Below are 23,352 nucleotides of genomic sequence, written 5' to 3'. Positions count from 1 at the left end.
ATGTTTATCAGTGCAATTTATTTGTTTGTTTTAATTATCTTTGGCTGTGAAACAAATTATTCCAAAACACAGTGGCAGAAAATAACACATATTTATTATCTTAAGAGTATTTGAGTCAGGAATCCAGGAGCATCTTAGTTGGGGCCATCTGGCTCAGGGCTGCCATCAAGCTCCAGGCAGGAGCTGTACAGTCATTTCAAGGCCTGACTAGGGGAGGAGCCACCTTCAGACTCCCTCCTGCGGCTGCTGGCAGGCCTCAGAAGATCCGAGTTCAAGTTCAGTCTTGCAGCCTCCCCGCAGGGATGCCTGGAGATGTAGAAGTTGGCTTCTTCAAGAGTGAGCATTCCAAAGACAGTGGGAGAGAGCACCCCAGACGGAAACCACCGAAGGGACACCCCATCATGTCTTTCATATTCCATTCATTAGAAAAGAGCCCATGAGTCCAGCCCATTTAAAATGGGGGGTTTACCCAGGGCATGAATACCAGGAAGCAGGGATCATTGGAGGCCATCTTGGAGGCTGCTTGCTACAGTTTCATTTCAAATGTAAAATTTCAAAATAGAAAATATATTCTTATAGCTAGAAACTCAAACGGTACCAGGATATGTAGTAAGTCTCCTTTACACCTCTGTGCCCCGGGTCCCTCCGTGAGCTGACTTTCAGAAGCTTTCTGTTCAAGGTAACTTTGAAGATACCTTGGGCATATCCCATGAGAAGCTTTCTGTTCCATGTGAAGTTGAGAGCAAGGCCCCATAGGGACCGTCAGAAAGGCCCTTTCATCTTGTCCCCCCACCTTGCCAGTTCGTACTGCTTTGCAGAACATAACTACCCCACCCCTTGGGGGAAACCTGAGGTGGGTACTATGACTTCATCTCCCCCTCAGATAATAAGGAGCCCTCCAGGTATTTCTGTTCATAATACTGTTTCATGTCAGAGGGAAATGCTGAGTAATAGTCAGACTCTGAAATTTGAGGTTGAAGCTACGGCCCTTCCCTGGCTGGGGCCTCCCTCCGCCTGGAAGCCTGCTGTGAGAAAAGGTGGGGCCCTTGCCGTCAGCTTTTCTATTTCCCACTTGTGTACTGCACTTTCTCTTCTGTCTCCCCACCCCCAACCCCTTTGTCTCTTTCTGGTTGGGAGCAAGTGAGTGATGAGAGGAGAGGCTCCCTTTTTCTCAGTATCGGCTCTTCAGGCCTTTTCAGGGATTTCCTCATGGAAACATCCAACTGAAGCTTTTTCGATGTTTGCAAATTCTCTCCTTCCCTTAGCACGTGCTCCCAAGCACACACCTCCAGCCACTTTGTGCCGGAGTCACTTTAGGGAGCCTCTTGGGCAAGGCCCCCTCCAAGACAGCTCCAGGAAGGCTGGCTTTTCCTCCCTGTCAGTTTCATTTGGTGCTGGGAACCTTCACATACCATCTAGAATATTCTAGACTCTTTGGAAAATGGAATAAGACTGCCCCTTGGTTTTAGTTGCTCATGCTGTCTTGTTTGATTCCTTTTGCAAGTATTATATCCTGAGAACAAGGAACGTCCAATGTATCGCTCCAGGAATTAAAACCTGAAAGAGGGGATGTACCTGCGGGCTGATCAAATGCTTGTTTTGTATGGGTATGAAGTGAAATATTTTTCTTGGAGAGCATATTTTCCACAAGTTGAGATACCTTTGAAGATAAAATGATTATGGCAATTAAACTTATGAATTCTTTCAGTAACTCAGTGTACTCTGCTTAGTCACAGAGGGCAGGAAGGCTGAGTAATTTCAGGCATCTATAGAGTCATGGGGGACATGGTTCTAGGATTTGGTAGACCTTTTCTTTCTCCTAGAACCATACAGTGTTTATTGCTGTAAAACTGGATATCAAGGAGGTAGTAACTTAGGATTCCTAGTTCTGCTGCGGTTCCCCTGTGCACACAATTATTTTGCTCTGAGTTCATGCCACCTCTCCTTTCCCAGTGTTCCTGCAACAGGTCCCACAAACCCATAGATACCCACTCCACCTTCACCAATACCCAGCTGGCCCTTCTCCAGGCTGAGGCTGGGATTATTTGGGCCACCTTAGCACACAGTTGAGTGTTGTGACGTAAATGAGGCTGCCCTGGGTCTTGGTGCCTGGGACTAACTATTGGGCTCCTACACAAACCTGACCCTGCGTGGGACCCATGAGATTTCTGTGCTGCTCACATTGTCACAGCGCAAACCCAGCTTCTTCCATTCTAATCATATCTGAGTTCTCGCATTCCAGTAACTTTTTCTTCTCCTACCCCTTTCCTTGCACACCCAGTTCGGGTCTACCTCCTCAGTTTCTGTTCTAGAGGGTGGCTTTCCTTCTTAGCAGGGCTTGCTGTCATGGAGTTTTGCCCTTGGTTGTTTCCCATTTTGGAGACTGAGGCCTCATTATCTTGTCCCCTGATGAGCTCCTGCCTGCTCACCTCAATCCCAAGGACTCTACAACTGTTCTTGAACATCTGGCATCAGCCAGACCTTCTCTTGCCAGCTTCTGTGGCTGCACTGTCCTGTTATGCAGACAGGTGGAGCCTGAATGGAAGAGCTCAGCTGGGCTTCATGGAGGCCCTTACATACATCATTTGGGAGCACAAGAAATAACCACAGCCTTGTGAAAATGATTAGGGAAGTAATACTAACTGCAAGTGAGGAGAAGATTCAGAATGACTTGGAGTTGGCCACCTCCCACCTCCCACAAAAAAAAAGCCAAAGTGATAAATCAAAGCCAAAGAAACTCTGTCTTGAGAAGAAATTGTGTGATGTCATTTTAAGTATACCAAGAGGTATAGTATCCTCACTGAAGGGAAACAAGTCATTTACAAGTGGATACTATATTGTACCAATATTAATTTCTTAGTTGTGGCAAATGGGCCACATTATGTCAGTATTAACATTAGGAAAACCTGGGTGAAAGCTCTGTACTCTCTGCAACTTTTCCATATCTAAAATTATTCCAAAATAAGAAGTTGGAAAAAAGAATACCAATGGAAACATTAAAGTATTTGTATTAGAAATAACTTCTTTACTCTAACAATTTTAGGCAAATAAAAATGGTTTCTGGAGGACATTTTGAAATCTCAACTCCTGGTATAAATATATACATATTGTAGAAAGGGACAGTCCTGTATATATTCTGGGAAGAATTAGTTGATGTGTTTTGGTTTCACTTTTAGGAACCCATTCTTTCAACAAATAATTTTTGACCTATTATTTGGGGTCCTGCGTATTCTAAGGTTACACCAGTCAACAAAACATAAAGATCTGTGCTTTCATGGAGCTTACATTCAAGTGGGGGCAGCAGGAAATCAACAATAAACATGGCTTTAACAAATAAGTAAGCTATATTGTATGACTGAAGGTGATAGATGCTATGGGAGAAAAAAAGAAGAGTGGGAAAAGCAGTAGCATGCATGGGGCTGGGCTGTGTGCGATTTTAAAAAGGATCATCAGAGAAAGCCTCAGTGAGAAAATATCGTGGAGCAAAGATGAAGGAGATGAAGGAGCAAAGCATGAGGATATCAGGAAGGAGCATTCAGGCAGAGGGAATGGCCCGAAGGTGGAGCAGCCTACAGAGCGTCCAGGAGCAAGTGGGCAAAAGCAGTAACTGAGGAGAAAAGAAGCAGAGACAAGGTCAGGAAGGTAAGGATGATGGGTGGGGGTGGGGTGGGGTAGCGCAAATAATATAGGACTTTGGCTTTTATTCTGAGGGAAATGGGGAACAATTGCAGACTTCAGATCGGAAGACTGACATGCTCTGTCTTATGCACAATTCTTTACCATTTAATGAATAGTCTCTGGGTGGGCAAGGGCAGAGCAGGGAGAACAGTTAAAAGAGCAATACAGCAATCCAGCGAGAGGTGGACGATGGTGCCTTAGTGGAGAGTGAAGCGGAACAGGTGGTGAGAAGTGGTAAGCTGGAGCTGGCTTGTTCCAGTGCCGAGAGCCATTTGTTAAATTCTTAGAAAGTTTGAAATCCACACGTTAAACATGCCATTACTATAATTAAATACATTATATTGAAAACTAAAGTAGCAAATACTCAAAACTCATCACTTCTTGTTTTTAACTAATTATGTTACTATTACTTATTATTATCTCTGCCTCTGAGGTTATTTCTATTTTATCCATATGGTGAAAATACTCTAAAACAGGTGCTACTGTGCATGTCTTCCCAATTCGGTATTTAGTGCATTACATTGGAGTTTGTCAGCCATGGTGGGAGTATTTACACTATATAAATTGGCAAATGCTGCAAATCAGGGTTCATCTTATTTTTAAAGAGAGCTGCTTGTTAAGCATTTACCAGCACACCACTTCTCTCAACCTTCCCCCCTGTACATAGGATTGCATACCACTCCCCAAAATGATGTTATCAGGCTCCCTTACTTCTAGCAGGTCCCCAGCCACAGAGAGGGAAGGCTCAGTAAAGAGGTTAATAGGTATTATGAATATTACAACAGTTTAAAAGTAACATAATTCTCTTAATCTTCACATCATTAATACATAGTTAGTAATGAAAAATCACCATACCTGGGATCGGATCTTTAATGCTGGCCCTAGCTTTAACCCCATGGTGCTTTGAAGATGCTCCTCTGTGAGTAATGGCAAAGTTTCTCCATCAATTGCATGATCTTTAAACACCTTATTAAACACAAAAGGGGTTAACTTTGTCTAAGTGTCTTTTAGAAAAAATTCTTGTTTTATGTATAAATACTTTAGTGTTGGAGGGAACATTAAGACTGCTTGAAGGTGGTACAACATTTAATAAAATTTCTTATTTTCAGTTACTGTCTCTTCTGTGCTCCAGTAGCATTTTGTGCTCTTTAATAGCTTTTGGAATACATTGTGATTCTCTGCTTATAGAACTCAGCTGCAACTTGAGTTATTATTATTTGAGGGCAGGCCCATGTCTTATTTACCAATGTCCCTATAATGCAGGGGATGGCATATAATAGAAAATGTGTAATAACTGTTGCTAGACAAATCAATGAAAGGACAGAAAGTCTGTGTAAAAGGATGTGGGTAAAAGCCATTGCAGACAGATTTCCTCTCTCACTTTGACAGGTACAGGGCCTTTGGTCCACGGCCTGAGATGAACGGTAAAAGGAGGAGAGGAAGGTGCAGGTGGGCGGTCTACTATCCCTTCCCCACAGCGCTTATCTGTGCTGACTGTGTAGTGGATGTGAGCATGCCTTCCTTGCTTCCAGAATGTAGGAAGACTGCTAGTGGACAAAGTTTCCAGAGGATAGAAAAAAACTAGGCAGGTTGGTAGTACCATAATTTCATGATTTCCAACTTCAACCTGCCTGACAAGCCTATTTTTTCTGACAAGCTTCTCTTTGTTTCAAGCTTTCTTTATGCTCCTCAAACTTTTAGCCACATAGAACCATCCCTAATTTTCAGCAGACCACATAACTTCCTAATTTAAAAAAAAAAGGAAGAAACCAGTACATACAAACTTCCTCTAAATCAGCCCATCAAACCTAAAAACTTCCATTTTCTCCCTCTGTCCTGACACAGTATAAGAGAGGTCCCTCGCTGCTTAAAGACAGGCTGTCCATGTACGCTGAGGGTCCCTACCCCTCCCACCTTGGGCTTCACTCAAAGATAATCCCCTTTCCTGGCTTCAATCTCTCCTCCTCTTTGGCTGGCTCTTTCCTGTTGGCATTTAAGCAAATTCCACCATCATTAAACAAGTGCAAATAATGAAAATACACAAATGCTCCCTCACACTGTCTCTAGATACTGCTCCATGCCTCCCATCCTCCTCTCAGCACAGCTTCTCAAGTGTCTTGATGCTGTTTCCATGCACCTACTCCCCAGTCCTTTCTCAGTCTCAAGGAGTCTGACTTTCATCCTCACTGGTCCATTAAACCTGCTCTCCTCTGGGTTCCTGGTGACTGTTACCAAACACACGGGTATTTCTCATGCTCCTGGCTGCATTTGACCTTGACTGCTCCTTCATGAAACATGCTCTTCCCTTGCCTTTGGGGATCTTCCCCATCCCGGGTACCCTCGGCCTTCTCCTGCGTGGTCACTTTGTAGCTACTGTCTCTTTGTCCACCCTTGTGTGTTAGGGTCTCTTAGGCTTCTGACCCAGTCCTCTATGGCCTTCCTGGTTCATCTCAATCTCTCTCTTGGCTTCAGTGAGTGTCTCTCTGCACAGCAGGCTTCCTAATGTCTATCTTTAATGTCAGGTTGAATCGTGCTAATTCTGCCTCTTAGTGTTCTTATCTCTTCCTACCTGGATCAAACTTCATTACTGCTCATCTGAGAATGCTTCCCCACTAGTTTTGCTGCCTTCCACCTATTTTCATAAAAGCAGTGTGAGTGACCTTTCTGAAATACAAGGCTAATTTTGCCACTCCCGATTAAAATCTTGACTGTCTCCAGGATATATTTACAATCCTTCACTGGGCATCAGGGTTCTTCGTGGCCTGGCCCTTTTCCCTCTCCCGTCTCCTGTCTTGCCATTCTCACCCTCCCTCCTGGGCTCTGGCCTTCTCTGTCCCACTGGGAACTACTCCCAAAACCCCAACCATGAGAAATTCTCTCTGGTCCTCACCTGGAAATCCCTCCTTTGCCCTCTCCCACCTCATCTTCCCACCATCAGTCTCACTTTTGATGCCTCTTTAGGAAGCCATGAGGCCCTCCTGTGGGTTCCTACCATGCCCTGTACCTGCCCCTCAGAGCACTTTCACATGGATGTGGAATCCATTACTATGTCCCTCTTCTGGACTATAAGCTCCATGAAAAGAGGGACCCTATTTGTCTTGTTCAGGGGCTATGTGGTCCATGCCTAAGGGGGAATGCCCAGGACTGGCTGAAAAATAAAATCTTCACGGGAAGCTTCTGTACCAGGAACTTTGCATCCTAACAGATTTTGGTGATTTACAAGCTATATTATTAATTATTTCTTTTCCTATTTTAATTTAGCAAATCATAGAATGACTAATAGGAATTAATTTGGGCCAAAGGAAAAACTTGACAGTTTGGGCTAGTCTTGTCACCTCATCTTGGGGAAATGTCAAACCTCTCTTAGGCTTTTTGAAATACCAAGAATAACCTAAGGATCCTTTCTACCACCTTTGAGAAACCCTAGGGGCCCAGGTGCTCGTGGGTGCCTTATGGGACCATGTGGTCCTATAGACTCAGTATAGGGTAATTATCATGGAAAGAGCTGGATTTGAAATTATACACAGTTTTCAAGTACTCACTCTTTTATCCACCTTGATGCTCAATTTTACTATGCAGCAAAATGTGTCCGACAAAGAGTGGGCATCATTGTGAGGATCTTTCACAAGTGAGAGAACTAACGGAGAACAGGTTAAGTGGTCAAGAAGCACTGCTTGCCAGTTAGAGAACTTGTCAAATGACATACGATTCATGCTTCTGGTCCAGCATTTTTCCTGCCAAATCCCATGGCCATTCAGAAAGAGGAATGCCGACAGAAATAGTTAAGTCTATTAATGGTGGAAATTTTACCTCCTTTCTCTTTCCTTTGCAGGAATTTCAGTGAGCAGTGAAAAGACCCTGAGTGAGCATCCAAAGGAGAGCCCACAGGGACTCATTTCCAGAGGTAGGTGGCAGCCAAGGCCTGAACTCAGCCTCTGGGTGAACCCTGGGCCTGGGGCAAGGGTACAGTGCACACCCCTGTCACTCAGACATCCCTCTCACCTCATTCTCAGGAGAGAAGCTCAGGCCAAGAGCGCTATAGAAATGTGCACATATTTTTAGTAATTTCAATTATCTCTTGGTGAGAGAATATTTATCTGCTGAGTTCTTTGAACTACATTTACTTAGAACAAACCAAATGTGTTGCAGGATCTCCTGGATATCCCTAAGCAGTTGAGCCACCAACTCTCTCTCTACATCTTTTTAAGAGTCCATTTGCTCATCAGGGTTTGGGTTTTTGGTGTGGTTATTATTTTTTTTCAGAATTTCTTTCTCTAATTACACGAGGCAGGTGGTGGGAGTTGCTAAGTAGGCACCTGAGGCAGAGGTATGCAAGAAGTGTGCAGGGAGACAGGCCCAGGAGCTGTAAGGACCAGCCGAGGGGGCATTTCAGACAAGGTCCTTGCAACAGCTGTGCACATGCAGAGCTGCTTCAGAGCTTGTGCACTCAGACTGCACACAGGCGCACACAGGGAATCTGTTGTTTCAGTGGGGATGCCGTCCCTGAGCCCGGCGGGTCGTGTCCAGCAAAGCAGCTGAGTTCTGGCAGCTGATCTCTCCAGCGGTCGCTGGCAGGGAATGGACTTTGGTGAGGAAACAAGACCAGGACTTGATCCTAAACACAACTGAGAAACACCTAGAAGTAACTGCACTACTTCTTGGGGTGCAGAAGGGAATGCTTATATCCTGCTGGGGTGAGATAATGAGTCAACAAAGTTTGGGGTATTTGGTCTGTGTGACTTCATGTGCCCACAAGAGGACATTTTGATGGTAAAGCCTGAAATGCCTGTAACATTATTTATCACAAGAGTGGTTATTATAAACTGTACCTTATAACTGCAGATCACTGACTGATTCATAGTGAGACTTCAAACAGATTCAGTTCTATCAGAAGTTAGCCATCACATGGTCACTAAACACGAGGTCCCTTATTTCTGGGTGTTATCAGAATTTGATAACCTCACTGTACCAGAGGTTGATGTAGCACTTGATAAGTGGCACAGATAAATTTAAAAAGTGATTGACCTATGATTAATGACTAATAAAAATTTTTAAGATTATCCTTGTTTAATAGGAGAGAAAAGGACAAACATTTTTATCAGATTTCTTGCCTTCTTGTCTTTTTTGGAATGAAGTTTATATTTACATTACCTATTATGAGTATCCCAAAACTTCTGGTACAGAAATATGTGCTTCAAAAATATTTGTTATGTGGGTGAGTAGGGAATGTAGTAGACACTTCTCATTCTTTTTGGACGTTTGGCCTCTGAATCTTCCAATATGGGCAGACTTCCCACCTCTCGAGATTCTTCATACAATAGAAACTAAAGCCATACCCGGGCTTTCCCAGCTTCTCCTGCAGCTGAGGGTGGGCACATGAGCCATGCTCTATCAATCAGAAGCTCCCGTCCCTGGGTAGCCAGTGACATTGAATGGGGAGACATTATTAGAAATTCTCTCTGAGGGAAAAATGCAAGCTTGATAGAGCTCATTATGAAGGAAATACATTTCCAGGTCTCTTACTTTTATGAAAATACTTAAATATTAAGTTACCTGAGCATAGTCTGAACAACCTGGAAGGCCACTAATGAAGTTGTGCACATCATTCACGGTCCATTTCTGAATATCTTCATCCAAAGACAGATTTTCCCCAATTGTAACCAGTGTGTATGTTCCTTTAAATGAAAAGGAAATTTTTTGGTGGTATAAAATTTCCAGGGAAAAGAGGCAAACTAAGATCACAGTTTCATGTATAGTTACATTAATTTCCTCATACTCTGTCACCACAGAGTGGTCCCTTTATGTAGATCTATATATAAATTCCTTAAAGGATATTAAGATTTACTGAGAAATGTTTTTTAAAAAAACTTATCTGCTTCCTTCCTTTTCTTTCTATGAAGATTGTTAGTGACAGTATTATCACAAAGGAGTTCCAGAACCACTCTAGCTCATCTCAGATTCCAGTAGAAATGCCCTGTGGATTTCACTCTCCAGATTGACACTGCCATGTTCTCTGATGCTATGTGATTTACTATGCTCTCTAGTTGATGCAAGAATTTAGCTACATCTTCATCGAAATGGCAGATCTACACTTTGTAAGGGAAGCAGTTGGTATGGTGGCTAGATCATCCTCCCAATTCCTTTCTTTTAAAATATTTTTATCTAAAGAAGTTTTAGGAAACTATTCAGTGTGTCATTTTAGGGGGCAGTGCATTAATACTTCTAGGTTAGAAGGTGGTATAGTAACAGGCACTGAAAAGTTAATGCTTCTGTTTGTCTAATTTTTTCTACACTTAAATATGGAGGGGATATAATTCATACTTTTGAGCAAGAAGCCTTTCTATCTTGTGTTGAAGAAATTAACAGCAAATTGAGTTAAAATTTTAATTAAAAATTCTGGTAGGCTTCCCAATCATTGCACATTCTTGCATTCTAAGCCTTTGGTGAAAATTCTCTACATAGCAATATATACATAGAGACAAGTTTCATGGACATGGCTTATTGGAACTAACATGATAAAGTGACTTGAAGAAGAGGTAATTCTAAACAACATTAAGGGAAACAAAAGGATGAAAAGAAACTCGATGGCTGTAGTTCACTATGTAATAACTTAAGGACTTGACAACCTGTAGTTCATGAGGATCTGCCATTGGCCCCTGGACACCCACCTGGCACAGATGGCTGAGAAATTGGAGGGCATACTCCATTGTTTTCACCACAGGCTGCAAAAACCTGCTCTGAAGCTTTCTCTTTCACACCATCCCAGGCCTTTGCTTCTATGGAAGCACCATGGGCTCCCCAGGGTTTTGTATGGGTGGGCTCAAGCTCTCCACAGGCATTGGCAAGGGCTGTAGTTGGCTTTTCATTGGCTCCTCTTGACTTCTTATTGTTGAGAGCTTCAGTTTCTGGGCCTTTTGCATACTCATCCTTTTCACAGGGAATTGCAAGAGTCTGGACTAAGATTTTTTCTTCTACTTGACTTTTGGAACTCTCAGTATCACTGTCTAGAACTTTCTTATTCCCTGCCCCTCTTCTGAGATGATAACCTTTCTGACACCAGCTCTCTAGAAAACATGGACCAGTTGCCACTAGCTTGGGGTTTCCCTGAAGGTTTCTCAGGGTGCTTCTGTGACAATGCAGATCACTGGCAGGAAGCATGCTTCTGCCACGGTAGGTGGCTGGGACAGTTGGGATACTGGAGCCATAGAAGAATGGTCCCCCTAGGCCTGCTGGTCCCTTGGGATTCACTTTTTCTATTCTCCTTTGCTGGTAAATGGCATGCATTTCCATTCCCACTCTAAAAATAAAACAATATATTTTACACAATACAAGAAAAGCATTAGAAATATCATCCTGACTGTCCTTGCCTCCCTGGGGATAGCACTTTTGCTTCTCCTGAGTCTTTGCACTACTTATGGAAATTTGTAGGGGGAAACACAAACCCCCCACAAATCCTGAAGGTTTGCCTGAACCTAACAGTGGAGGTCCAGGGCCAGTCTTCAGAACATTACCTCTAACAGATTCAGCAAATTTAGCAGGAATGGGGGTGATGTGGTACAAGGTCTTTGAGATTAATCTTCAAAGAAACCAAAGTTCTGGGAAGAGGTTTTTAAATCCTGTAGCCCAGTCTCAGTGGGACTCAGGAAAGGCAATAAGCCAATGCAAGTCTCAACTCTTACAAACCAGTGCAAGTGGCAGGGGGTGTGGGGAGGACTTGGTGTTTTTGCTTAATTTACTTTGCCTATTGATTATCACCTGGACCCATTAGGTAGGGCTCAGTGATGAGAAAACTGACTCTAATGGCTTCTCTCACCCCAGGGCCCTGCCTTAGGCATTACTGCTGTCTTTTCTTTCTCCTGGTTGCTATAGTTGAAGGCCCCTAGTGGGTCCACTGACATGGGGTGTCTGGACTCTGATGGCATAGTCTGAAGTGGGGCCGGCAAGCTTGGCTTCTACATTTGGGCAGACCCAAAGACAGAAAAGTCAATATGACTTTCAGGGATAGGCATTTTAATTTTGAGACACTGACAAACTGTTATGATCTTGGACTTAGCTTCACTATGTAATTTCTAATCTTGCTTTTATCCTTAACCAACCTAAATACATGTTTATTTATGTTTCTTTTTGTAATATTCTTGAAGTGCTTTCTATAAGTAATCAGAATATATATGTGTGTATATATATATATATATACACATAAGTATATATAGAGTATATATACTTATACAAATACAACAAATGAATGTATATATAAAAGTATCTATATCTATATCTATCAATCTATCTATCTAAAATAAATGAACAAGTAAGTAAATAAAAAATGAATAAAACAACATTGTTATGGTACCTGGCAGTATGCTGCCTTTGAATCATTTCATTCCTTTTGGCCGTTGCCTTTACGGACTCCGGTAAAATGCCAAAACCTTAAAAAGGAAAATCACCACCCCACCCCACAAACAAATTAACAGCATCCATTTGAAAACATAATGATTTACAACAGTAAATGCAAAAACCCGCCAGTGGAGCACAATGTTGGAAGTGGTATCAGATCATTGCTGTTCAGTATCGCTTTGGTGGTGGCATGATAAATACTAGATAATTTTTTTCTTTAAGTATGGGTCTCATGATTGGCAACATTTTCCTGCCCTACTTCAAAAGGAAAAAAAAAATGAACTGTGGATCTCTTGATCTTTTGCTTTTGAAGTAGAAACTGAAAGGTCAACCAATTTCCTGATATCAGTGAAAACGTGACTGGTGGGGCTTGAGAGAGCCTGGGAGGTAAGAATTTCCTCAGGATACTGAAGATCAAATTAATGCATCTTATCTCCCTAAAATCATATTCATGAGTTTCTGCTGGTCCCTGCTGAGAGGAATACTTTGACCTGAAAAACAAAAAGTAATTAAGTGCTTCTTTATGTACCCAACTTTTTGGAGATAAATGCAATGATTTAAGTGAATAAAATATAAAGTCTCTATGTGGACTTTTTGGTCTTATCTAAGGAAGTTATTTTTTCTGAAACAATTTCAATGGAGCAATTACATTCTTTGTGTGACTCTTCCAAAATGTTTTGAAATAGCAGCATCACTAGAATTCAAGGCTCCATTTTTGCATGGGGACTTCATTCTATATCGATTATTTTTTCTTTCTCTACACCTATGCACTTAACTGTGCTTCTCAGACCATGTATGGTAAAGGATCATATTTTTCCTTTTAATTTCCAACACACCATGGATCAACATTTTTAAAAAATACAATGAAATTAATTTTTAGAAAATTAAAATAAAAACAAGGACAAATAGAAACACAATTTAAAAATTATTAGATTAACAGACATAAAATTGCCCTGTCATATTGCTGCAAAGCTTTCTCTATTTACACCTTTATTTGTACAACCACTTTATAGTTTTACAGACTACATTCTGACAATAATAGACACACAAATTGTATTATGCAGTTTTGTTCAGTGATAGTTTTACACGTGTAAATCTGTTCTTCCTAACAAAAGGGTAAGTATCATGAGAGCTCTTTCTTACACTTGCTTTGTACAAAGTTCGTAGAGCTCATTAAACTGCTGTTAATAAACTGTCTTGAAATAAACCATAATATTCTTTTTTTAATGAGATTATTTGTCACTTGTAAAATTCAGAGGTTAGAGGAAGTGACCTATAAAATCCTTTTAACTCTGAAACTCTACATTTTTATTAATTTGGTGGCTTCAAGATATTTTTCTTTAGACAGCTGGCAGGCATGAAACTATCAATCTACATACAAAGCACTGCCAAAGGATGTGGAGGAGGTTCACAGGAGAGGTCCAGCTGAGAGGACACAATTCTAATTCTGTGGATGTAAGGATCCTCTGAAATTGGGAGTCACCAAGATCTATTACAAGATCTTTCTCTTTCCCAAATAGAAATAGAAAGGTGAAATCAAACGTGGTGTTAGTCCAGCTATAATAATCCACTCTCTACCTAACACCAATTTTTGAAAATAGATGCCTATCTTAGTTACTATTTTGCTAACTTACTTGGTGGATCAGTTTCCACAGGACTGAGGTCCCACCTTACCCTTGCTTGTCTCCTACACATCAGCCTTGAGGCAGGAGATTTGACCTATGTCCCTGAGACAGATGGTCAACCTGCCTGCTTGACACACTGGCAGTTTCTGGACTCCTTCTCAGTAAGAGGGACTCTCTGATTCAGCAGTGCAACTCTTCCACTGTCTGTCTATCTGTTGCTTGTAACCAGGGGCTTTAAATTTACTGGGTTCCTGCTGCCAGATGGGCTTCCATCCAGAATCAGCTGCTGGAGCTGTCTTCTTTGGTCCTTTGACTATTCCAGTGGGTGTATCTGGTTTCCTATCTGGCCCATGCTCGAATGCACAATCTCATCGCAGTGAACCCTGCACTGTGGTAGGCATGCACAAATCCCGGCAGGCTGCTGTCTTTACTGGTCCTTGCACCAGTCATCTTTCTTTGGGTGTCAGGCTTTTTACTCATATCATTCCTGTCTATTAAGAATTATTGGAATTGGGAAGCAGGGACCAACAGAAACTCATGTATGTGGTTTTGGAAAGATAATATGCATCAGCTTGATCTTCAATATTGTGAGGAAATTCTTGCCTCCTGGTTCTCTCTCAAGCCCCACCAGTCATGTTTTCGCTGCTACCACCTGAGTGAAATTGTTCTTATCAAGATGATCAGTGACCTCCACATAGCTAAATCTAATCATATAATCTTAGACCTCATCTACTCGATCTCTGAGCAGCACACTTAGCACAGGTGCTCACTCTCCTAAAACAACTTTCTTCCCTTGTCTTCCAGGCCACCATACTGTCCCGCTTTCCACCCACCACACTGGTTGCTCCTCCTGTGTCTCCGTTGCTTATTTCCCCTCATCTTCTGGATCCTGTTGGTATGTGCCAGGGATAATACTTTCAGCCTCTATCTACACTCAGGTACAGATAATCTCATCCAGTTGCATGTATGCTGATGACCTCCAAAATCGTATCGCCAGGCTGTCACCAGAAGGCCCCCCTGGACTTCAGCTGCCTTCCTGACATCTCCAGTGAAGATCTGCTGGGCATCTCAAATGTAATATGAGCAACATTGAGCCTATGATATCTCTCTCACCCCAAGAACTCTGTTCCTCTCACAACCTTCTGCAAGTGATTAGTGACTCCACCATTCTGATAACTCAGATCAAAATTTTTGATGTTGCCCCTAACACCTCTCCTTCTGTCACATCTCACAACTAAACTGTAAGAAAAACCTGTTGTTTCTGCCTTCAGAATGATTATAGAATTCAATCATGTCTTACTATATTCCTCCTCTCACCACCCAGGGCAATTCATCATAATCTTCTGACTATTCTAATAGCCCATTTCTTCCCATCATTTATCCTCAGAACTTTGATCCTGTCAGGTTGCAACCCCAACACAGCAGCCAGAGTGATCCTCATAAAATGTAACTCCTTTGCTCAGACCATGTTGTGCCCTTGCTCAAAATCCTCAAAAGCATCCCCTTTTACTCAGAATAAAGGTCCTCATCATGGCCTATCAGGCCATAAAGAAATTGCTCCAAGCCCCTTTAACTCTGAGATCTTATTTCCTCAGGATTTCATTTGTTCCTCACATTTAAGATAAGACAGTAATGCAGTTTTTCACATGATTCACCAGTAAATTGATGTTTGGAGGAGTTAAGCAACTTACACTTGGTCATGTAGTGGTGGAACCATGATCTAAACCTAGGTTTAACCCTAGGCATCTGCAAAAACTGCAAGCATAACCAGCACACAGTTCTGCTTCCACAAATTTGATGGCAAGCTTAATGCAGCTATGGAGTTCACAGTAGCTCCACAGTGACAGCCGTCTATTGTTCATACCTGAGTAGACGTGACTGGACAGCATGTTCGGCATATTTGCATTTGGTAGAGCAGAGGATCCAAACTGGGGAGGAACACGGAACTGTGTTGGGTTACTTGGAGCTACAGTGGAAGGCAGTAAACCTCTAGAGGAACAAAAAAAAGAGAAAATAGAGAAAATGAGGATAGAATTTACAAAATTTTCATTGCATAGGCAGTGAGTTGTTTTTTTTTTTTTTTTTTTACTGCCACATGGGATACATGGGATTCTAACATCTCTTCCCAAAATGAAGTACAAAAATTCTGCAGTTTCTATTGGTTTAAGTAGAAGTATGTAAGAAAGATTAGGAAGAAGGACTCTACTAAGAAAGGCTTGACCCAGCTGACAACACAGAAGAGAAAGCAGGAAAGGGAAATTTTAGGAATGGATGGAAAAAAAGATTAAATCCAATCAGCACTGCTCTCTGGTTTTCCATGACCAATATACTGTTCTGATCACAACCCATTTTATTTTCTCATTTGAAGAACATACTTTGGCTTGGGTTTTGCTGTCTAGGACCGATGTTTGACTTGCTGGGTGGACAATTAATTTTTTTTCCCAAACCTCAGCAGTTGCTAGAAGCCCAAATTAATTGTTCACACTCCATGAACCAGAATAAATAATGGATTTTACTTTCCACTCGTCATGTCAAAATATTCTAAAGAAAGGGAGATAGGAAACCACCACAGTATGCAACCTCAATACTGACAATCTTACTTTTATTGAAAAGAAAGAATTGTTCTACCACAGGAAATCCAGGGCACCCGATTGTCATGGACTGAACTGTGTCCCCTCCAAAGCCACATGTTGGAGTCCTAAGCCCCAGTGTAACTGTAGCCTTTAAAGGGATGATGGAGGAGAAGGGTGGAGACCTAATCTAATAGGACTGGTGTCCTCCCAAGAAGAGGAAGAGGAACCAGGAGTGTATGTGCAGAGAAAAAGGCCAGGTGAGGACACATCAGCAAGGCGGCTGCCTGCAAGCCTAGGAGAGACATCTCACCGCAAACCAAGCCTACTGACACCTTGATCTAGGACTTTTCAGCCTCCAGAACTGTGAGAAATTAATTTCTGTTGTTTAAGCCTCCCAGTCTGTGGTATTTCGTTATGGCAGCCCTCAAAGACTACCCCAGTGTTTGCACCAGCCTGATGCCTGCCACACAGTAAGTGCTCGTTAGCTAGCTGTTGAGCAAGTACATCAAGCAGACCTCAGAGGGGAAGTAACAGGAACTGTGGTGAAGGTGCAGCCAGCACGGTGTCTTCACATGAATTATTGCACCACAATTCACAGATATAACATTAGTCAATAAAACAACGCTGGGGTTAACATCATTTGAAAACTTAATGAGCATCCATTTACTCCTTTGACCAGAATACTACCTGGGAGAGAAATACCTATCCACAGTTGGAATTCCAAATGGTGAGGGAACCAGTGGGATCCTTTGCTGCCCTGATGTCGGTAAAGGGTTTATGGCCATCGTTGGATTTATCATCAGTATCTCTTGCCACTGATGGAGTTCTAAAAAGAACCAGATAAACATGTTAACAAATAACTCTATTTTTTCTGAACTATTAGAATTTCCCTTGAACACACACCTTTTGTATTTTCCAAACACTTGGGGAGATCAGATACAGCAAAACGTTCAGTTACACAAAAACCCCTCCATTGTAAGTACCCGAATTCAAATGTGGAACACAGCATTTTATCAGTGTGCCCTTGGAATCTGTTGTAGAGTCCAGAGGTAATACCATACCACACTTCATAAGCAATGATAAAATTAAACAAGCCTTACAAGATTCCAGAAATACCAACTCCCTTTCTCATAACTTATTTTAATTTTTTTATGTGCAGAGGTACAAATGCATATATTCTTCCATATGCTCAATACTTGGAAAAATATTCCTCTTTAGCTGATAAGGTTAAAACAGAAAAAAGAGGAAAAATCTTCCTAATAGCTAAAAATATATCTCATTAGAGTAGATATAAGCTGACTACATGAGACTATATTTAATTAGAACAAGTAGCCAAGTTATATCCAAACATACGTAAACACAAGGATTCATAACTTTATCTTCAGAACCTAGTGATCGGGAAAAAGGGACCATTGTTAAGAGGATAATACTTTGCCTTACATTTTCTTTTTCATTATTAAGTAATTATTGAGTTATTTCTTATTAATTGTGCCCTTTAATGATTTTAAATACTAAACAAATACTAGTAAAACAGGTCATTTTAGCTTCTCATTCATCCTTAATTGTCACTTTAAAAAAATCCAAGATGCCTCCACCTGTTTGGAAAAAAAGGAAATTAGGAAGAAAATGCTCTGCTTTTCAAAGTAATGATCTTTGTTTTCTTCCACCCTTCCTCCTTCCCTCCCTCTCTCTCTCTCCTTTTTTTCTTTCTTTCTTGTATGTATATTTTATTTGATTTTTAAAGAGTTAATATATTCATATGATTTTAAAACTGAAACTATAATGGCATTTAAATACGTAGTCATTTCTTTAGCTTCTTTTTCAGATTTAAACCTACTATCAAACCAGAAGTTCAAGACCAGGAGTCACCTAACCTTGCTGTTTGCCATTTGTGTGTGTGTGTGTGTGTGTGTGTGTGTGTGTGTGTGTATAAAGTTATTTGTGTTGATTTATTTTCACTGTATTTCTGAGGCCAGTTTAGTTTCCTCTCTGACAGTGGCCTAGAGAGTTTAGTGACCAGTCAGAATTAGAATAAAAATACCTTCCAGGTGTCTCCAGCCATGGGGAGAATGCCAACAAAGAATGCAGGCTGGGTATACATCAGCCAAGGGCTTGCAGTTCTGGTGAGGACACTGCCTGTGGCTTGAGATCTCAGGACGACCTGGTGCACGGACACTTTCTTCCCTCTAGCTCATTATTATACAATGGAACAAGTGGCACGCAGCTTGGTATTTCATTTGGATACATTACTGAACTTTGATTTGTGTCATGAATTGACTGTCTCTGGCAGAAGTTGCCCATGAACTTACCCATGAATGAGATAGAATGTTTGAAATGACAAACAGAGCATTCATCTTGATTTTATGCGATGCCTGCGACAAACCAGGAGGAAGGAGAACAAAGAAAGCGAGAGACGCAGAACCCCCCAGAGCCAGGCCAGCCTTGACGCTGACCACCCCTCTTCCTCATACATGTCACCTTAGGGAAATGCCATGGAAATTAGTCACCAGCAGTAGAAGAATCTGTCTTATTCTGGGATTCCCTGTAGGCTGTCCTGGAGACAAGGGCTGGAATGCAGGTAGTTTATGTGGGAGGTGATCCCCAGAAGCCCCCATGATGGAGTGGGGGAGTGAAATCAGGAGGGGAAAAGCCAGTAAGGTGTGAGTTAATGCCTGGGCTACCGCTGTGGGCTACCGGGGCTCAACCCTGCTGGGGACCCTCTAAGGAACCTTGTGGATCACTCCTCAGACTGTCCCAGTGAAAGACAAAGAGTTGGTGATTTACCCAAGTTCTGTCAGCCATTGGTTGAGGGCACGGTTCTCCCACAGCGGGGTTACTCCTGAGCCAAACAAAACAACAACTCCTGTGGTGCAGGAGGAAGACTTCAGAACGAGAAGCTGAGAAATGCAGGTGCTGCAGATGGGGTATAACCTTCAGGGCTGTAGGTGAACTCAGAAGGGTACCAAGAGGTTGTGGGGTGGGGCAGCCACAGAGTCTAGTGCTGTGGGGGCAATGTGGTTACCTTCTAATGTCATTCCACCAGATAATCGGCACAAATGTCCTTCTTCTGGACAACCAGGTCCACCACCATACATAGGTATATTTCTACGAGGCTCTGTAGCGTCCATTGTCTGCAGAACCAAGGCAGGATTTTTTCACTATTAGTCATGCATTCAGTGAAATAAGTGGGTAACTCAAGGTTATCAGGTCAATGGAGATGAAGAAATGAGGCATCAGAGAGAAGTCTCATCCGATTTAAAACTGATTTAAAGCCCTCCTTAGAATCATACCTGCTCTGCTGCTCTGGATTCCATGGTTCTTGAGTCTGGCTTTCTTTTTTTTTTTTTTTTTTTGTAGATAATTATTTTTTATTGAAGGGTAGTTGACACACAGTATTACATTACATTAGTTTCAGGTGTACAACATAGTGATTCAACATTTATATACATGATAATTCTAGGTACCAGCTATCACCATACCAAGTTGTTACAATATCTTGACTATATTCATCCCGGTTACTTATTATTTTACCGTTGGAAGTGTGTACTTTTTTTTTTTGTTTGTGAGGGCATCTCTCATATTCATTGATCAAATGGTTGTTAACAACAATAAAATTCTGTATAGGGGAGTCAATGCTCAATGCACAATCTTTAATCCACCCCAAGCCTAATTTTCGTCGTCTTCAATCTTCTGAGGCATAACAAACAAGTTCTTACATGGAGAACAAATTCTTACATAGTGAATAAGTTACATAGTGAACAGTACAAGGGCAGTCATCACAGAAACTTTCGGTTTTGCTCATGCATTATGAACTCTAAACAGTCAGTTCAAATATGAATACTCATTTGGTTTTTATACTTGATTTATATGTGGATACCACATTTCTCTCTTAATTATTATTATTTTAAATAAAATGCTGAAGTGGTAGGTAGATACAAGATAAAGGTAGAAAACATAGTTTAGTGTTGTAAGAGAGCAAATGTAGATGATCAGGTGTGTGCCAGTAGACTATGTGTTAATCCAAGCTAGACAAGGGCAATAAAACATCCACATATGCAGAAGATTTCTCTCAGAACAGGGGGGGTTGGCTTTCTTTTTTTTAGCAATGCCAAGGGAGCTTAATATAATCTATAAAATTTTTTATACTTCTGATACAGTAGTTCATTATTTTCTAGTCAATCCACCGAATTTTTACCTAAAATATAAGCCATTTCCAATTGTCAAGGGAAATATCCCTATGTCACTGACATCCTGAGGGAGGACAAGGAGTCATTGACATCTGTCATGCCTGAGAGTTATGGTTCTGGGCTCCATGTGTTTTCCCTCATTCCTTTTCATTCTTGCACTATGAGCAAGTGCTTATTTACTTACCACTGTTATAGTTACTGGTGCCCAAATTTTCTTTTAAAAAAATCATTGCCTGGTGCTATAGGCTGAACGTCCACTCCCACAAATTCTTATGTTGAAATCTAATCCCCAGTGTGATGGTATTTGGAGGTGGGGATTTGGGGAGGTGATGATGTCATGAGGGTGGAGCCCTCATGAATTGTATTAGTGCCCTTAGTAGAGAGACACCAGAGAGCTCCCTGGTCCTTGTGCCACGGAGGACACAAATGGCCATCTGTGAGCCAGGAAGCAGGTCCAGGCTGGACATTAACCTGCTGGTGCCTTCATTTTGGAATTTCCTGCCTTCAGAATTGTGAGAAATAAATTTCTGTGTTTATAATCGACCCAGACTACAGTATTCTGTTACAGCAGCCTGAATGGATACGTACCTTTTTTATGTTATGCCTGTTATCTTCTGTATGTCCCAAATTGTATATAGATATATAAATTACATATTTATTTATTATTAAATAGACTATTTAGAGTAGTTTTAGGTTCACAGAAAGCTGAGCAGACAGTACCCAGAGCTCCCACATACCTCACCCCTACACATGTACACGTGTAGCCTTCTCTATGATCAACATCCTGCACCAGACTGGTACATTTGTTACAATCAATGAACCTACACTGACACATCACTCTCACCCAAAGTCAACAGTTTAATTTGGGTTTGCTCTCAGTGTTTTACATTCTCTGGGTTTTGAGAAATATATAATGACATGTATCCACCATCACAGTTTTACTGCCCTAAACCAATTATATTTAAAGCAAATACTAGCATGACATTTCCAAAAATATTTTGGGCTTAACCAGATCTTTCCCTTCATCAGCCAAATACATACTTGAAGCTCCAAATCTGTGTTTTGACAAACACACCATTTAGGGGTACTGAATCATATCATCAACCTATGAGGCTTTAAATATTGACTTTCACATTTTGGGGCATTCTCTTCAGTTTTAGCAGCATGTAGACAAACTGTGAACCAAGGTCACTTTGGTATGGCAGGTGAAATGCTCTTGAGTTGAAGTGCAGACCAGGCTATCCATTATCCATTTGGTAATCCCAAATGCGGGATGCTTAGGTCTGCATTTGGGCTGGATTTCTCTGACCCAGAGCTCTAATCCTGGATGCCCAGCACTTTAGGAGGATGAGGACTCCCTAATCTCTGTCTTCAGGCTCTTAACCTCAACAAACCCCTCCCGGCAGCACGCAGACGATTTAGCTAGTGCTAATTCTGTCTCAACTGATCAGGGCAGTGGTAGTAAGACATGAATTTCACAAACTAAAGACCTTGCTAAATCAGCAGATCTTTACTGAACACTTGCCTTATTCACAGTAGCCAGGTGCCAATTCGATTCCATTTCAATCTCTTATTGGGTATACTATGACCATTCATTAAAGTAAGTGTGATTTGAATTTGTCTAACTTTGAATTTGAGCAATTATATATAGAATATTTATCACATGTATGATGCATGAATTTGGGGATTATATTCATTAAAATAAATAAATTTTTAAATAACTGCTGTGTTTGGTTAAGTTTTTACATTTGAAATGTAGATCAGTAGAATTAAATGTTTCTCTAATTCTGAGAAAAATGAATATAAATTCCTAAATTAAAACTAGAGGGAAAAATTTCTTAGCAATATTTTGTTTCAAGTATAAAATAATCCTCAGGAGCTTCACATATACTCTCAGTGTCCTATGTTAATGTGAGTTCTGAAAAGCATATCATTGCTAAAGCACAATTCACACTTCTTTAAGTATATTTTCAGTTTTCTAAAATAATAAATAGGAAATAGTTTTTAAAATTAGGAAGGCCAAGAAAGCTGCCCGAAGCATTTCATTATAAAATAATTTAGCAGAAAAATTGGCTGCGAGAAGAGTTCATGCTAATTTCTCATAGCTATAGTTAGAAGTGTGAAAAGCCTATTTTTATACCCATTAAGAAGGAGTCTTAAAAGATTATAATATGAAATACAAATAATACAAATAACAAACTACATTTTCTAACTGAATACAGCTAAAGGTAAAACTAGATGAACAAATTGACATAAAATATTAGTTTCTAATTGTAGATACACATAATATCCTGAGAAGATTACAAGGGAATTCTAAAATTATTCAAGCACTTATTTCAAGTGGAAAAAATATCTTCAGACCAAATGTACATCATGCCCCCTTATAACAGGACAAATTACATTGCTCCTTAAAATCTGAGCAGCTGTTGTCACCTTCAGCGCCCCTCCTTCCGTAAGACTTTTGCCCATTCCTGGGGATTTTATCCTCTTGGGTGAAGGGGCTCTGAGCTCATGCTCCTGTGGGGCTCCCAGTGTACCCCACAGCTTACCTCCTACAGCTGTTCCCTCGTCTCTACTCTGCACTGACTCACAATCCAGCCCATTTCCCTCGGTATCCACTTAAAACCACTCACAGAAGGCAACGCATATGTAGCCAGTTTTACTGAGGTGATGGCCAATTGTGGTGGGGGGTGGTTGTCAAAAACAATGTAAAATTGAACATGAAACTTCTCCATTGTGAAACATTCCTTTGGGCAGTTTTGACAATTCAGGTTCTGTCTGGCTTCTTGCTCTTCTCTCAGCTGGTGCTCCAACTCCAAAACAGTTTCTCTTTGTTTTGCAGAGGCGTCTCTAACCTCTCTCCCTGACTCTGCCCTGAATCTCTCCTCAGTGAGCCTT

At 41.2% G+C, this 23,352-nt stretch overlaps 1 protein-coding gene across 1 annotated transcript; it reads right to left on the bottom strand.

The window, feature by feature from the left end:
- Positions 1-1,273: 1,273 nt before the first annotated feature.
- SAMD7 (sterile alpha motif domain containing 7) lies at positions 1,274-17,067 on the bottom strand. Its single transcript, XM_036898384.2, has 7 exons — positions 16,970-17,067; positions 15,559-15,683; positions 12,026-12,101; positions 10,347-10,975; positions 9,232-9,353; positions 4,534-4,644; positions 1,274-1,660 (listed from the first exon to the last, which is right to left on the bottom strand). The coding sequence occupies exons 1-7, from the start codon at positions 17,065-17,067 to the stop codon at positions 1,466-1,468; spliced, it is 1,356 nt and encodes a 451-aa protein (XP_036754279.2). The 3' UTR covers positions 1,274-1,465.
- Positions 17,068-23,352: the final 6,285 nt, after the last annotated feature.

The sequence above is a fragment of the Manis pentadactyla genome, chromosome 1, assembly GCF_030020395.1.
Source record: "Manis pentadactyla isolate mManPen7 chromosome 1, mManPen7.hap1, whole genome shotgun sequence".
In the NCBI taxonomy this organism is placed as follows: Eukaryota; Metazoa; Chordata; class Mammalia; order Pholidota; family Manidae; genus Manis; species Manis pentadactyla.
Note: the sequence above shows the minus strand (reverse complement) of the source record. Positions and strands in the feature narration are given on the sequence as shown.

Coding starts and splice junctions, on each gene's coding strand:
- SAMD7 (XM_036898384.2), bottom strand. CDS start 17,067: ATGATAAATCCAACGATGGCCATAAACCCTTTACCGACATCAGGGCAG. Junction 15,684..16,969: donor GGAATTCCAACTGTGGATAG/GTATTTCTCTCC, acceptor TTGTTCCTCTAG/AGGTTTACTGCCTTCCACTG. Junction 9,354..10,346: donor TTCTCAGCCATCTGTGCCAG/GTGGGTGTCCAG, acceptor TTTCATTTAAAG/GAACATACACACTGGTTACA.